Genomic DNA, 16,400 nt, shown 5'->3' with positions numbered 1-16,400 from the left:
CCCATCCTCCCCATGAGAAACCACTAATGCTTGACCCCATCAGCCACCTGAGATAATACCCACATTCAGAAAGCCCAGAGACTGAAGGCTCAAATGGTCATGGCCAGAATAGCATGTAGTTTTAATTTTTTTTTTTTTTTGAGACGGAATTTCGCTCTTGTTGCCCAGGCTGAAGTGCAATGACGTGATCTCAGCTCACTGCAACCTCCACCTCCTGGGTTCAAGCAATTCTCCTGCCTCAGCCTCCAGAGTAGCTGGGACTACAGATACCCACCACCACACCACACTAATTTTTGTATTTTTAGTAGAAACAGGGTTTCATCATGTCGGCCAGGCTGCTCTTGAACTCCTGACGTCAGATGATCTGCCGCCTCGGCCTCCCAACGTGTTGGGATTACAGGTGTACGCCACAGTGCCCAGCCTTAGCATGTAGTTTTTAAACTACCCATAATTGTAAATTTTGTATATTGAAAGACACATAATTGCCACAAATAATCACAATTATGCAATTAAAAATAATCACCCTGCACAACGCTTCTCTTGCACACAAAAGCTATCCCTTCCATGAGAACGTAATATGTGGCTTGTAGCCATTGTCTGCCCAGGAAAGCTTGTACCGATTTCAGTTTCAGCAAGGCAACCTCGAGTCTCATAGAAACCAGAAAAAAAAAGAATGTCATCTTCAGGAAGACAATTGATCGTTTTCCTCACATTTCTATTTGCATAAGATCATGCTGTGGCCTTGTTCTGGACTTTTCCCTATTCCCTGAGGCCTCTGGAGAGGAGGAAAGCTAAGGACGGCCCGGCCGGGGAGCCTGTGTCAGGGGTCCCTGGCTGGACTGAAGGGTCTTGTGGCTCCTGGGAGCCTCACCCAAGTTTCTGGTAAGACATCAAAAGGCGAGGTGGTGTCCCCTGGTCCCCTGTGGGATGATCAGACCATAAAACTGGGACAGATGAGTCTATAAAACCCTTCAGAGGGGCAGGTGGGGTGCTCGCTCTTCAGCCCCTGAAACAGGCCTGGCCCAGTTCTTCTCCAAACCTTTCCCCAAGGAGACCACACCTCTCTCTCTCTCTTGTTCTCTCTCTCTCTGTCTCTCTCTCCCTCCCCCTTCCTGGTTCTTTTTTCTTCTGTTGATTTCACTCCTTCCTTCTCTCTCTTCCCTTACCTTTCTTTCTCTGCCTGTGTACCCTTTTCTCCCTTTCATTTCTCTTTCTCTTTTTCTCCCTCTCTTAGTTCTCTGTTGTCTCTCTTTCTCCTCTTTTCCCTTCTCTCCCCTCTTACTTTCTTTCCTTTCCCTTCTTCCTCTTGCTTTCCAGCTTCTTCCTCTCCCTCTCTCTGTTCTTGGCAATCCAAGGAAACCCACACACCCCCAGCGCACAGCCTCGCCCCCTTGGTCCCACTGAAGTTACCCGGATGATCCATGCAGGTGGGAACAATCCAGTTAACTTTTCCCATCCAAGTGATTCTCTTTCTCTTCTTCCTTCGTAAGTCCCATTACACTCCCGGTTCCTCCTTTCCAGGCCCCATGCCCTTGATTTCCAGGCTTGCTTGACCCCTACGCTGCCACCAAAAAGGCCTACTGCCTGGGGCGGGGGAAGGAGAGGACCCGTTGGGGTACCCCAGCCTGTCCTCCGCCTCACGGCTCCCTCGCCTCTGAGCTGCCACCCTCAGCTGACTCACTCAGATGAGATTTGGGGAGGAGGGGGAGGAGGAGGAGTTGGGAGGAGGAGGAAAACCCGCCTGGTCGGCTCCACACTTTGCCTGGATGCGTTTTGGTTTGGTGGGGAGGAGGTGATGACCTCATTTACAGACAGCGGCCGGCTCTGGCTTCTAGGCGACTGGGTTAGCCACTTCCACTGCGCTTCTGCGCTTGCTGGGATCCAAGTTGACGCGACTTTTCCAGGAGTATCTGGAAGACCTGAATAGAAACTTCAGGCGGTCCCAGGACTTAGAGGGTCGTGGGGCTTAGAGGAACTCCCCACCCGCCTTGCCCTTCTAGGGAATGGCCTGGCTAGGGGTGCGCTTCAGCGCAAGGAGCGCATCGCTCTGGGTTAGCTGGGACCAGAGTTTGGGGGAGGCCTCCTTGCCCACTGCAAAGACTTTGGAGTAGGCGACAGCCAGAGAACAGACATCTGGGGGATGGCTGGGGGTCTGAATGGCAGGAGGAGCTGTGCCAGGGGGCTGTGCGCGCTGCGCGAGTGTGCGCGCCTCGCCGGGGGCTGTCTCCACCTCTTCTGGCGAGTTGGACCTATGAGTGCGCAGCTCCGCTTACAACTATTAACAGCCCGGGAGGCTGAGCGTGTGTGAGCGCAGAGGGGGGCGCAGGACCCTTGCAACTTCTTCGCAGGACCCCAGCCTGGCCGCCGGCGCCCGCTGCGGTCCGAGAGCCCAGCGCCAGCGCCTCCCCTTGCTCACCGTGACGGCGCCTGGCGGACGGTCTTGCCAGCCCCGACGGGATACCCACAGCCATGCTCCCCTATGCCTGCGTCTTGGTGCTTTTGGGAGGTAGGTGCCACCCTCCCCCACCCGGCAAACTGGCTGAGGTCGGAAGGGAGAGAGCTCGCCGTCTGATGTCCCCCAAGGACCCTTGGAGACTGCCGCCCTGCGCCGGTGCAGGCGGCTGGTATTCTGCACCCTGCAAGCCCTTCTGCAACCTCACCTGGCGGGCACCTGCGCGCGCCTCCAGGAGCTTCCTGGGCCCTGCGGGAGGGAGTCTCGTGACCGCACAATGTGAGCGCCCCTCCGCTCTGCACCAGTCGGGGGTACCCAGAGCGGCCCCTTGTGCCGGCCCCAGTGGGTCCGGGGCCTCCAAGAAGATGCAGGAGGATCCCAGGCCCACTGAGACCCCCGTGTGCGGGACAAGCGCAGTCCACTCAGACCAAGGTTGCTGGGGCTGGTCTTGTCCACGGAATCCTGACCTGTGCAGGGTCAGGGCTGCGTCCTATAGCAGGACGGGGAGAAGTTAGGGAGCGCAGTGACCCCAGGCTCAGGTTGTGCCAGCAGGCCTGACAAAGGGGGCCAAGGGGCTTCGGGAACCCCTGGTAGAGGAGGCAATGCCTTCTCCAGGACTAAGGTACTCCCTAGTGGCTCTTTGTGGGGGCGGGGAGGAGGGTAGACAAAACTGTACAAATGCCAGCTGACTGGAGTGTACCATCACAGGGCCCAGGTGCCACTGGAAAATGACAGTAACCACAGTTGAAGTGTGCCCGGCTGGGGGCTCACCCCTAAGCACCCTCACATTATGAAGGGCTAAGAATTCCGGCCCTGGAGTTAGAACACCTGAGTCGGAAGCCCAGATCAATGTATCAACCTGCCTGGCTTTGGGTAAGCACAGCCATCTGCTTGTTCAGCCTTGACTTTCTCTCCTGTGAAATGGGCTCACAAAATCCCCTCCTTCATCTGGGATGATTGTGAAGATTACAAGAGCACGTGCAGGAGGAGCGCTCTGCTTGCTGTCTGGCACTGAGCTCGTGTTCAGGGAGTGACAGCTGAGAACCCTGGGGCAATGAGGGCCTGCTGGGTCCGCAGAGCATGCTCTGCTTCATTTGTGGGTAAGAGGCAAAGTCCAAGTCACCTCGAGGAGCTCTTGAATCACAGTCTTTTCTTCCCAGCCCCCAAATTTCTAAGCAAACTGTTTTGAGAAGAGCTGGCAGGGGTCTGGAGGGTCAAGGGAGGGTGCCTCTACAGTTTGAAGAGTTGCAGATGCAGCCGTCGAAAGGGACATTCATCCAGGGGCTGCTTTCCCTGCCCATCTGAAAGCAAGAGGTCACACAGCTGTCTTTGGCCACAGAGTTGATCATCGGCATGAAAATAGACCACGGCAGCCATGCTGGTTCTTTGGAAAGGGCAGGAAAATTCGAACTGGAAAGGGTGACAAGGGGGACAGCTGTGGAAACACACCTCTGCTGGGTGCTGACCTAGGAAACACAGGATGGGGAAAGCAGGTGCCTGTCTGCTCTCATACACCTCCTCCAGGCCGTTGCACTCAGTGGGAATGAGCCAGTCAAGAGCAGTAGGACACATGCCCCAGGAACCTGCAGTCTCAGTCATAGCACAGGGCTGTTGTCTTTGGCAGGCCCGAGCTTCCCGTCATGCCAATAAAATCACTGAGTGTAGAGCCGTGGCTGGCTCTTGAGGAGCCTTGCTACCCAGCTCCTCGGTGACCTTTCACCACAGCAAGTCAGACGCATTCAACAGCAGAGAAGCCGAGAGTGCCCAGTGGGGCTGATGAGAGTGGGGCAGCCTGCTCCAGGGTCCACCTGCCCTCAACTCAGACACAGCTGCCAGAGAGGGCAAGGATGCCATTCAGCCTGCCGCTGCAGCTCCCAGCTCTACATTGGGCACTATTTTCCACAAAATGCTTCTTTCCAAAGTTCTTTTCACCACTGACTGCATCACAAGATGATGAGATCCTTTTGCTTTAGTAAAAGGAGACAGAACCCAGTTAATCCTTCAGCTACTTACATAATTTAGGTACCTGAGCCAGGCATGCCTGAACTTCATGTCTCCAGATTCCAAAAACTTTATACATAATGGCACACCAGCCACCCCACCAAGGGAATTCAGATTGAGTACACACAGGTTAGGGGTTCTCAACCTTGCCACTATTGACATTGGTACCATATGATTCTTTGTTGGGGAGAAGGGGCCCATCCTGTGCATAGCGGCATCCCTGCCCTCTTCCTACAGATGCCAGTAGTTCCTCCTTCTAGTTATGATAACCGAAAATGTCTGTAGAAATGACATGTTTCCTGGGGATAAAGAGGACTCCAGTTGAGAATCACTGGTATGAACAGATCAAACCCAACTGGTAGCTTTTCAGATGAATCTGTGAAAATCACTGGGCTGGATGGATTTTGTTATTCTTGCTCTGAACGATCAGGAAATCAAAGGCACAGTGGAGCCCCAAAAAAAAACAGCATAGCTTAGGTAGTTTCTAATTTGGACATTGATTTTTTCCGTTTGTTCTCCCTCCATCTTGTATTTAAACATGTCTGCATGATGGCCCGCAGGAGCCAGGCTGTGGTACAAGTAGTCACCCACTCAGCGAGCCTTCCTCCAAATCCTGGCAGGCCAGGTGTGGGTGGTGCCAGTTCTCCAGCTGCCAGTGTTGGTTCACTCCACAGTAATTGCTGGCTTTTAAAAATCTCATTGCTCAATAATTTGTGCTGTCGGGGGGACACAAGAAACCATAGCTGATGCTTTTTTTTTTCCTTTTGCACTTTTTTTTCTGATTTCAGTTCTGCTTTTATCTCCTGCCATATACTTTGTGACGGCAAGTTATCATTTAGAGTCAGATTAGGTCAAAATCACAGGCTATTCTGTAATAAATCAGTTGTTGATTTGAAGCTCTGTCTTGAAACCAAGAATAAAAGCTGAGAAGAAAATTAACTTAAATACACTCATCTGAAAATCTAATGTGAATAGAGACCTGTAATCATATTTGTTATTTAAAACGAAAAAATGATCAAGAGAAACTTCCTCTCGCTGCTTTGCAACCCGCTCTTCAAAGATGAATCATCGTGGCCTCTGTGTCACTTATCTGACTGAGGCCGTAATATCGAAATTCAAAAGAACCAGCTCGAGGCAAATATAGCAGCTTCCTTGATTTCAAAACCATCTGGAGGGCAAACCAGTTAGAAGTTACATGTGAAGAAATATTTTTGCAATGTATTGGAAGTTAACTATGGTAATGAAAGCTTAAAGCCAGAATGAGCCCCTGATAAAACTTCCAAGATACATGGTTCACTGCCAAAACCAGCCTGGAAAATGAAGATCAATAGCCCAATGCAAAGGGAAGGAGAAACCGTTAAAATTGATTTGAACTTGAGGGCAGCTAAGCCGAGTTTGGGGACTCTTCAGAAGGAAGTGAATTCTGAAGGTGCCACAGAGGGTGGTTCTGGAATTAGACAGACTGGGTTCCACCCTGGCTTTGTTACCTACCTATTCTGTTACCTGAACCCACAAAGCCTCCCTCGGCATGTGGCCCAGTCAGTGAGTTAGGAATAGTGACCTCAGGGAGTGCTAGAAGTGTTCAATGAGATGGTACATGGCCAGAACTTAGCACTGAGAACCTGGTGAACCCTCTGTGACATCCCTACAGGAATCAGACACTGCTCTAAAATCCCCAGACCTGGGGAAGAAAGAACCAGGGCCCCTGCTCTCAGGAAGCTGCCATTTCAGCTTGAGCTTGCATGTGTCACTTAGTCACCATCTCCTTTTGGCAGGTGCTGTATTTTCTTCCCCATGAAATACTTTGATTATTATAATGATACCCACAGCAGCAACGAAATTAGTAATTGTTGGGATTTAACCCCTACACCACGCAGGACCAGGTTCCACGCTTCTTGTTGCTGTCTCCCATCATTCTGCCCTGGCCCTGTAGCCAATGCTGCCACCATCCGTTTCCTTAGCTGCAGAATGGGGCTGAGGACAGCACTCACTGCTGGAGTAGGGTGAGCTTGGTAAAAGGAAGAATTGGGCTGGGTGCGGTGGTTCTTGCCTGTAATCCCAGCATTTTGGGAGGCTGAGGTGGGCAGATCACCTGAGGTTGAGAGTTCAAGACCAACCTGGCCAACATGGTGAAACCCCATCTCTACTAAAAATACAAAATTAGATGGATGTGGTGGCACTCACTATAATCCCAACTACTTGGGAAGCTGAAGCAGGAGAAATCGCTTGAACCCAGGAGGCAGAGGTTGCAGTGAGCTGAGATTTGTCCCACTGCCCTCCAGCCTGGGCAACAGAGCAAGACTCCATCTCCAAAAAAAAAAGGAAGAATTGTCTAGCAGAGAGGCACCGACAGAGTCTTGATTCAGTGCACGTGTATGGGATGCCCTCCCATGTTTGTGCCACTCACTGGTGTGAGGTGTGGAAGACAGAAGGACCAATCAGACAGCTCCCCACCTTCCAGGAAAATAGGGCAACTAAATCCTAAATGAGCAACTAATTACAAGACTGATGAGCACGTTACTAAGCAGTTTTAGGGGTATCTAGCCCAGGCTGGGAAGTTCAAGAAGGCATGCCCAGAAAGGTGATATGTAACCTGGAACTTGAAACATAGGGAGGGGCTAACTGGATGAGGAGGGGCGGAACAGACAGAAGTCCTGGTAGGACCGGTCTGCACAAAGCTTGCATGCAACAGAAAACAGTGATGTCTTCAAGAAGCAGAGAAGGCAAGGAGAGAGTGAGGGACCAAGGGGTGGACAGTGGATGAGGTCAGAGGTTAGCAGGGGTTGGTTCCTGGAGGGTTGTGGGGCCTCAGAAAAGCGTTGGACTTTATATCAAGAGCAGTGGAGTGCACTGAAGGATTTAAAGCAGGGTAAGAATGAGATGCCTCTAGAAGTGGTGAATTCCCCATCACTGGAGGGAGGCATCCCAGAACTGGCTGGATAATGTAAGTAGTGCTGACTAGGAGTTGGCCTGGATTTGCTTCCAGCCCTGACGTCTCTAACTGTAAGACGGCATGTGTGCTATCAGGGACTGTTTTGGTCCCTCACTTCTCCCCACCCCCATTCAATGCCTGGTAATAATGACAGTGACGGTGATGGGCTATGCTTACTGAGCCTTCTCAGTGAACACCAGGGCCCAGGCTCAGCTCCTGACTTACCACAGCATTTGAAGTGGATTCTGTTATGCCTATCTTACAACACTCCTGGAAGGTAGAGGCTTCCACTCCCATTTGACAGATGAAGAAACTGAGGCCCAGAGAAGTAGGTGACTTGCCCAAGAAGAGCCTGGCAGGGGTGTGGTTGAGACTTACTTGCAAACCAGAAAGGTGGACAGGCAAAGCCAAAGACACCATCCGTGCCCACTGATTTCATAGTGTTGGCCTCAGTTTCATCATCAGAGAAATGAGAAGAATTTTAGTATCCACTGAGTAAAACCCGAAGGCCCTGATATGGCCCACGGTGCCCTGCCCCAATCCTGCCTGTGGGATCTCTTAGTGTCAGATACCTGGGCGGCTCCTTGCCTGGCCTCCACATGGGCAGCACCACTCCCTTGGGGCCTTCACACTGGCTCTTCCCTCTGCCTGGAACACTCTTCTGGCCCCTTCTTCCACTCAGGTATCTACTGAGATGTTACTTCCTCTAAGAGGCCTTCCCAGAAGGCCAAAATGGACTCGTGGACTACACACACACACACACACACACACACACACACGCACATGCACATACACGCATGCACATGCACACTCACGCATGCACATGCACACTCACGCATGTGCACACAGCCTTTCCCAGACCCTGCTCCACCCGTCTGCACAGCACCCCCACTCCCCATACACATGGCCTATCGTTACCTGCGTCCCTGTTTACCATCTGTTCCTTAATACAAAGCAGGCTGCACAGGAAGGCCTGGCCTGTTTCATTGGCAGTTCTTTCCCCAGTCCCTAGAACAGTGCCTGGCATATAGTAGGTACTCAGTAATCACCCATGTATCCAACACAGTGCAAGCAGCGGTGGACAGTCAGCGCAGGCACAGCTGAGGAGCCGAGGCCCTCCTCAGCTCCCCCAGGGCCTCCCCAGCCACCTCCCCTCCCCCCATCATCCTCTGCTCCATTGTCCTCATCTCTTACCCTCCACCACCAATGCCAGCATCTACTCGAGGATGTCAATCACTTCATGGGTTATTTTAAAACGTAAAACGCTTGCATGCTGACAAGATGTTAAGTCCATCAGCTGGAATCTCTCCTGATTCATGAACACAGTCCCAGCCATGTTCACCCTTTCTGCGCTCTCCCCACCCCGTGCTCCTCAATCCCCATGTGACATTTGTCTCCACACACTGCACAGATATACTCTCTTTCTTCTTAGAGAGGTTGGTGGCTGCTGGGCTGGAAGCACTGCCATGAAGCAGAAACTCAGAGTCCACCAGTCTGTCCGTCAGTCACATTCCTTCCCACCACAACCTCTGTATGCATGAATATGCTGTTCTTGTGCCTAGAACTCTGTTCCCTGCTGCCAGCCTCCCCTTTGCCTACAGATTTAATGAGAATGCCTAACAGTGGAATTGCCATGGCAAAATGTGTGTGCTAAATTCTCCCACCAGCCTTTTTTCCAAGTGAGTTGTACCAGCACTACCCCCATGCATGGCCTAGGAGAGCACTTATTTCTTACATTTTCGCAACCCTTGCTAATATTACTTCTTAAAAATCCTGCCAATGGCAATGCTTGGTGGTTTTGATTTGGAGTCCTATAATTATGAGCAATGACAAGCATGTGTTTTATTCACCTCTTGTACTGCTTTTCCAATGAATTCCCCGGTCACATCTTTCTCCTGTCATTATATTGGACTTTCAACACCATTGTTCTTATTGATTTATAAGTGCTCTTTATATACAGAAAAGTAGTTATCTCCTGTATGTGTTGCAGTTTTTTTTTTTCAGCTTGCTGTTTGTCCACCCAACCTTTCTGAAAGAGAAGTTGCTCTATATTCCCCAGAGGAAAGAACAGATGGTCAGATATTCCTACCATAAATTACGTGTGTGTGTGTGTGTGTGTGTGTGTGTGTGTGTGTGTGGCAGGGGGAGAGGGAAAGGGAGAAGGAGAGGAAGGGAAAGACTCAGGGAGAGGGAGAGGGACCACCTTTCCTCAAAGAAAAAAGGCAGCGAGGGCACTGTGCAAGCACATTGCTTCATTTGATACTCACAACCTCTATGCCATGGACTGTATTAGCCCATTTTTACACTGCTCATAAAGACATTCCCAAGATGGGGAAATTGACAAAGGAAAGAGGTTTGAGAGACTTACAGTTCCACGTGGCTGGGGAGGCCTCACAATCATGGTGGAAAGCAAGGAGGAGCAAGTCACGTCTTACATGGAAGGCAGCAGGCAAAGAGCGAGAACTTGTGCAGGGAAACTCCCATTTTTAAAACCATCAGATCTCATGAGACTTATTCACTATCACAAGAACAGCACAGGAAAGACTTGCCCCCATGATTCAGTTACCTCCCACTGGGTTCCATAATACCTGGGTATTGTGGGAGTTACAATTCAAGATGAGATTTGAGTGGGGACACAAGTCAAACCATATCAGGTACCAGGCACTCAAGTCATCCAGCCAGCAAGCCCAGTGGCCCAGATTTGTGAGCCACCAAGCTTCATGCTTCAACTGCCACCCTCCAGTGAAAGTTTAGCTCCAAGTTCATGTAAATACCTCCCTGCCCTGATAATTTTGAAAGAACCATGATTTAAAGCAAAATCTGGGCATCAGGAGACACACACACTCTGAGGCATCTGGGCTGACTGTTTATATAACATGGCTTAATGGGGAAGATTGCAGTAGGAAGACCACAGACATGCTAACAAGAACAGCTTTTTTAAATCCCCAATTAAATGTTAATCTGAGACTTGTTGAAGAGAGAAGTATCCTAATTGTCCATCTGCAAAGATTGCAGAATGAGCTGGGCTCCAGAATTCATGCCCAGATTCATATTCCAGCTGCTCTATTGACTTAACCACTTAATCCCTCCAAGCCTCAGTTTCCTCCTTTGCAAAATGATGTTTAACTCATGGGGCTGCTTGAGTAGATAAGACTGCCCACGTGGGAAGCTCACTGCAGAGCAGATGCAGAGCAAGTGCTCAGTAGATGTAATGCATACCATTTATGAAGGTAACAGGACACTGCCCTACAGATTCTAACCTTGGGACCTGCTACATGCTTCTTCTGGGTGGCTACAAGGCCATCTTCTCCTTCTGGAATATCAAGAACTTGGCTGGGGAGGAAGAGACAGAAATGGTATCCAGATGGGTTAGAGGAAGATGGGGGTATAGAGAAAGGTAAGGAGGTGAGAAGCCCAAATTTCTGCTTCCAGAGGCACAAGAGGACTCAGGCTGCTTTTGCCTGGGGATGTATCCAAATAGCTCACTCTGGTGGCTGGGATGGTACTAGGTGTTTTTGGGAAGTGGGGATTTGGGGAGTTTGTGTTTGTTTTATTGGGCTGTCATAAGAAAGTGCCATAAACTAGAAGGGTTAGAACCACAGAACTTTATGGTCTTGGAGTTCTGGGGGTCAGATGTCCAAAATCAAGGTATCAGTGGGGCCATGCTACCTCTGAAGCCTGTGGGAAGGAATCTTCTTTGCCTCTTCCAGCTTCTGGTGTTTGCTGGCAGTCCTTGGCCTTCCCTGGCTTTGAACACATCCCTCCAGTTCCTACCTCTATTGCCATATGGACCTCTTCTCCCTGTGTGTCGTTGTCATGCTGTTTCCTCTCCTTTTCTAATAAGCACACCAGTCATCTTGGATTCAGGGCTCACCCTGCCCCAGTATGACCTCATTTTAATTAGTCACACCTGCAATAACCTTATTTCCAAATAAGGTCACAGTCTGAGGTACTCAAGTTAGGACTTCAGCATATATTTTGCAGAGCTGCAAATCCCCCATTATGCCTAGTGTTATATCCAAAGGGCCCACTCTGGTGGATGGGATGGCACCAGGTGTTTCTGGAAAATGGGAATTTGAGAAGTAATGTGATCATCCAACAGTTGAAAGGTGAGTGGCCCAGGGCCAAACCATATCCCAGAGTGGGAAGGGAGGCCAGGAGGTCAAAATTTAAATACCCAACAATAGGCAATGACTTAAATACATTTGAGGGAATTATGCATACATAAGAAATTATATATCCAAAAATAAATTTGACTGACATGGGAAGATACTTATGACATAGTGTTAGAACAAGAAACAGAATGAACCAGGCATAGTGGCCCATGCCTATAATCCCAGCACTTTGGGAGGCTGTAGTGGGAGGATCGCTTGAGCTCAGGACTTCAAGATTAGCCTGGGCAACATAAGGAAACCCTGTCTCTACAAAAAGTAATCAATTTTTTAAATTGTAAAAAGAAACACAATATAGTATATTTTAATCTAATTATGTTTTAACAGAGGGGACATCCTTTTTAAAAAAATATGAAATGAGCAGTTATCTCTGGGAGGTGGAATTATGGGCAGATTCTTTTTTTGTCTTTATGTTTTTCTCTGTATTTTCTATAGGATCAGTTCCATCTGAGGCTGGGAGTTCCAAGGAAAGGAGCCAGGTTTGCAGTTTCACAGTTTTGTAACCTCCAGAATTTGCTAGGACTTCAGCAAGAGAGTCTAGTTAGAGACGTAACAGAGGTTGGGGCTGGAAAAATGAAACCTGAGCTGGCTGCAGGGCTCAGTTCTGGTGTCAGAAGTGAGATCACCCACAGAACTCGAGGTCCTGAGTAGTCGGGATGCTCTTAGGCAGACTGATGTTCCTGGGGGTGAATTTGGGGAACATCAGGGCCCCAAACACCCAGATGTTTAGATAAGACCCTGTGCCCTCCCTGCTGTGAGGATAGGTGCTTGCCAAAGTTGCCTTCAGTCTTGTGGACGGGGCTTCAGAATGGGGAACTGGAACCCTAGAAGGGTGACTGAGGCTACACTGTAGCTATGGATGGATCAATGTCAGCAATATCTAACGTCCATTGGGCACTTGCTCTTATGAAACACTGTAGGAGCATTATATTATTTCTTCACAACTGTCTTGTGGTGTGGGTACTATTTATCACCACCTGACACCTGAAGAAATGAACGCCTCTGGGCTAGGGTGCTTCTGAAGAAGCAGAAGCCTGGGAAGACTGCCACTTGGTGGGCTCCTGGCTGGTCAGGAACCATCCAGAGTGTGTGAGAGGCCAGATCCAATAAGCCCAGAACTCACTGCTCCCTGGGGTCCCTGAGGTGCTAACAGGCTGTTCACATGGTTGTCTCCGAGGCAAGAAGACCTCTTGCTCATCACAGAGAAGAGCCAGGGAAGGTGGGATCCTTTACCAAAGCCAGGAAGATGCACTGGAATACTTGTTGGTACCATTAGCCATGGAGCCTTTGCCCTGAGCAACCTGCTGTCACTGTCACTCCTCTCCCCCATCTCAAGTCCTTCTCTGCTAGAAACAAAACTGCAGTGGACAGGTACCAGTTTTGCCTACCTGGACTTCATTCTTCCTTCTTTTGCTACAGCAGAATTTCATTGACTGCAGTCCTAGAGAACTTGTCAGTCAAGGTGCTTTATCTCCATCTGAGCTGTGAGTCTCCAGATACCATGGGATGCTTGCTCCAGGACTTTGAACCTTAAGTGCAGTGACCAGACGCAAAGCACATTCTGCCCACGGGAGTGTCCTGGAGAAACTGCAGAGTGGTTCCCGCCAACTGCATTCCCAGAGCATCCCTTGGCTCCATGCCCTTCCGAGAAATCCCTTTTTAGCTTTCATGAGTCAGATGTGGCTTCTGTTGCTTACAACCAAAGCAGCTAACCAATATGCCTACAAAGTTTATTTTGAGACCATGCTCTCTGAACAGTTAGCTAAATAGTATATGTGCTGTACACCCCTGTTGTTCACTACCCCTAGGGCTCAATGTGCATTAAAAAAAATCTGGGCTGCCTTCCCCAAGCCTCAATATTAAATCATATAGAAAGAGGGAGGAAAAGCAGTAGATCATACCCAGCCCCACTCTTTTCCAAAAGTATGTGTAGATACAGGAGAGCATGACGTGGCTGCATTTAGCCTGGAGTTACCAGTGACCACAGCAAAACAAAATTACTTGTTCTTTGAAATGTACTATTACAGTTGCTTTAACATGTGTTTTTGGTGGTTGGGTGTAATTTCTAGATAGTTTGAAACTTAAGTCTACTGTTTGGCCCATCAGCTTTAACCAAATTCTGATGGGCTCCAATTTTCTTAACAGCAACCCACAGACTGAAATTAAGACCAACTTGCCAGTGAGTGAAAGTGCCTGGGCTTTCAGATGATCAGCATTTAGGTTTGTTGCTTCTCTCACAGTCCTGCAATACTTTTGCATTTCTGTCTGCCTCTCTCAGGGAGTCACTTCAAGGTAACCATCAAAATCTCTAAGAAGGTCATAACCTACAGGATTGAGTGGCTAGCTGCATTTTGCTAGGTAACCCCACCAAGCTTTCAAGGACTGTAAATTCTAGCTTAGGGAAATTCAGATATATGTGCGTTTCTGCCTCTGATGGTGGTTAGGGGCAGCCTGACTTCTGAAAAAGTCAGAATTCTGGTCCCATGTAAAGAGCCATGTCCACTGCTACCCAGGACATTCATTATTGCTGCTGACAGGGACATAGGGAAGAGAGGTTGGGTCCCTGAGTCTCTAGAGCCTTATAAGAGCTTCAACAAGAACATGGAATAACTTGGAATTTGCATATTTATTGCTGAAGAGCTTCTAAGAGTATTTGAGACCGGAGCTGCTGGACTTCATTATTAAGTGGGTGAAACATATTCCCTGTTTACATAGATAATTTGCTTAGAAAATTCTTTTTTCTCTTTACCCTGTATAAGTACAAAGACAAACTTCTTTCTCTACTTCAGATTCTAATTTAGGAGAGCTTAAATGAGTGAACATGTTTTTACTATATTTCTAGATAATGTCCTATAACTTCAACTCAGTGGTGAGAATATCTCTTCATTCAAGTATTCAGTTCTTCAACAAGCATTCAGTGGGTGCCTACTACAGGCCTGACACTGTTCTACACCCCAGGGACTTAACAGGAAACAAAATGAGCCTGCTGTGGACCTAGTGGGACTTGCAATCTAGTTGGTGGGGTGGGGCAGAGTTAGGACATACAGATTAGAAAACAAACACACTAGAGGCTGGGCACGGTGGCTCATGCCTGTAATCCCAGCACGTTGGGAAGCCAAGGTGAGTGGATCACTTGAGGCCAGGAGTTTGAGACCAGCCTGGCCAACATGGTGAAACCCTGTCTCTACTAAAAATACAAAAATTAGCCTGGCATGGTGGTGTGCACCTGTAATCCTAGCTACTTGGAAGGCTGAGGCAGGAGAATCACTTGAACCTGGGAGGCAGAGGTTGCAGTGAGCCAAGATTGTATCACTGCACTACAGCCTGGGTGACAGAGTGAGACTCTGTCACAAAACAAAACAAAAACTACAAGACAATGGCAGGTGGTGATAAGCACTGTAAGAGGAGAAGAGAAAGGGAGTGGGGAGAGCGGCGAGGGAGGTGGGCTAGTGGATGGGGTGTATCTGGAAGGTTCTCCAAGAAGACGCCATGAAGCCCAGTCCTAAGAGATGAAAAGGAGCCAGTGCTGGGAGGCCTGGGATGAGAGGGACCAACTGAACAAAAGTCTGGCCGGCTGCTAGAGAGTGATGGGACAAGGGGACGGGATGGGCAGGCCACGAAGGAGGTTGCAGCCAAGTCTAAGGGCTTTGGAAAGCCAGACGCAAGTTTTCAGGTTCAAAAAGGCTCTCTGGTTGCTGAGTGGAGATGCGTCTGTGGGAGGTGGTGACAGCGGGTTGGTTACATCCGTAGGGTTGGAGAGAGGTGGGACCCTTCCCCTGTGCATGTGGAGGTGGAACTGTCAGGACTTGGAGATGAACTGGATGGGGACCTCTATTTGCTTTCTGTGGCTGCCATAACAAAGGACTGGCTGGCTTCACACACACTGAAAATTCTTTCTCACCCAGCTCTGGAGGCTGGAAGTCAGAGATCAAGGTGTCCGCAGGGTTGGCTTCTGCCAAGCCTGCCCTCCCTGGCTTGTCAGTGGCTGTCTTCTCACTGCATCGTCTACAGCCATTCCTCTGTGGACACACATCATTGCGGTCTCCCTGTGTGTCCAAATTTCCTATTCTTACAGGGACACCAGTCAGATTGTCTTAGGGCCCATTCTAATGGCCTCATTTTGACTTAATCACCTCCTTAAAAGCCCTGTTTCCAAATAAGCCATGCTCTGAGACACAGGGGGTTTGGACTTTAACACATGAATTTGGGGAGGATACAGTTCAGCCACTAACAGAGGTTCTTACAAGCAAGCAAAGAAATATGTTTAGACACTGTAGACTGTCTAGTCCATCATAATCATTCAAGGGAATGACTTGTCGAAACTGTGGGACTGAAGTTACCCTGGGGGTGGGACAGGAGATTTCGATAAGACTGGGAGTGTTGAAGATCTTAGCCTCAAGGGTGGGTACCCAGGGGTTCCTCTTCAAAGTGGGTGTGTCACATATCACACCGTCGGGTACCTGGCAGAGTGCTGACCCTCAAGGAAACCGGGTAGCGGTGGCCAGGGTCGAGGGCTTCACCGAAGCTGGAATGTGTCTGGAGGAGTGGGAGGGCTGGGGGAAGCAGACAGCTTGGAGAGCCCACGAGAGGCAGAGCTCCCTGGACCCGGCAGCTGGGGTGGGCAGCGAAGGGTTTGTATGGTGGACAGTGGCTTCCTCAGCCAGGATGAAGGTCCAGGGGCAAAGGTGTGGCCTGGAGGAATGATGGGATGTCCTCAGGGTGGGGGTGGCCATGGTGAGGGTGTGAGCTGAAAGGAAAGCCACTGGGCAGACAGGGAGAGACAAGAGGCCTTTGTTTCCTCTCCTGTAAAGTGAGGGCATGATGCTTCCCTAGCTCAGAACGC

The 16,400-nt window shown here is 49.5% G+C and overlaps 1 protein-coding gene across 1 annotated transcript in view; it reads left to right on the top strand.

Annotated features, from left to right (window-relative positions):
* Positions 1 to 2,277: 2,277 nt before the first annotated feature.
* Positions 2,278 to 16,400, top strand: part of APCDD1L (APC down-regulated 1 like) — a 54,836-nt gene continuing 40,713 nt past the window's right edge. Inside the window, exon 1 of the mRNA XM_054255502.2 lies at positions 2,278 to 2,506. Within this exon, the coding sequence (XP_054111477.2) occupies positions 2,470 to 2,506 (37 nt within the window). The 5' untranslated portion in view covers positions 2,278 to 2,469. The remainder of the gene's footprint in view (positions 2,507 to 16,400) is intronic.

This window comes from Callithrix jacchus, chromosome 5, assembly GCF_049354715.1.
Source record: "Callithrix jacchus isolate 240 chromosome 5, calJac240_pri, whole genome shotgun sequence".
NCBI classification, from domain to species: domain Eukaryota; kingdom Metazoa; phylum Chordata; class Mammalia; order Primates; family Cebidae; genus Callithrix; species Callithrix jacchus.
This window is presented reverse-complemented; position numbering and strand designations above follow the sequence as displayed.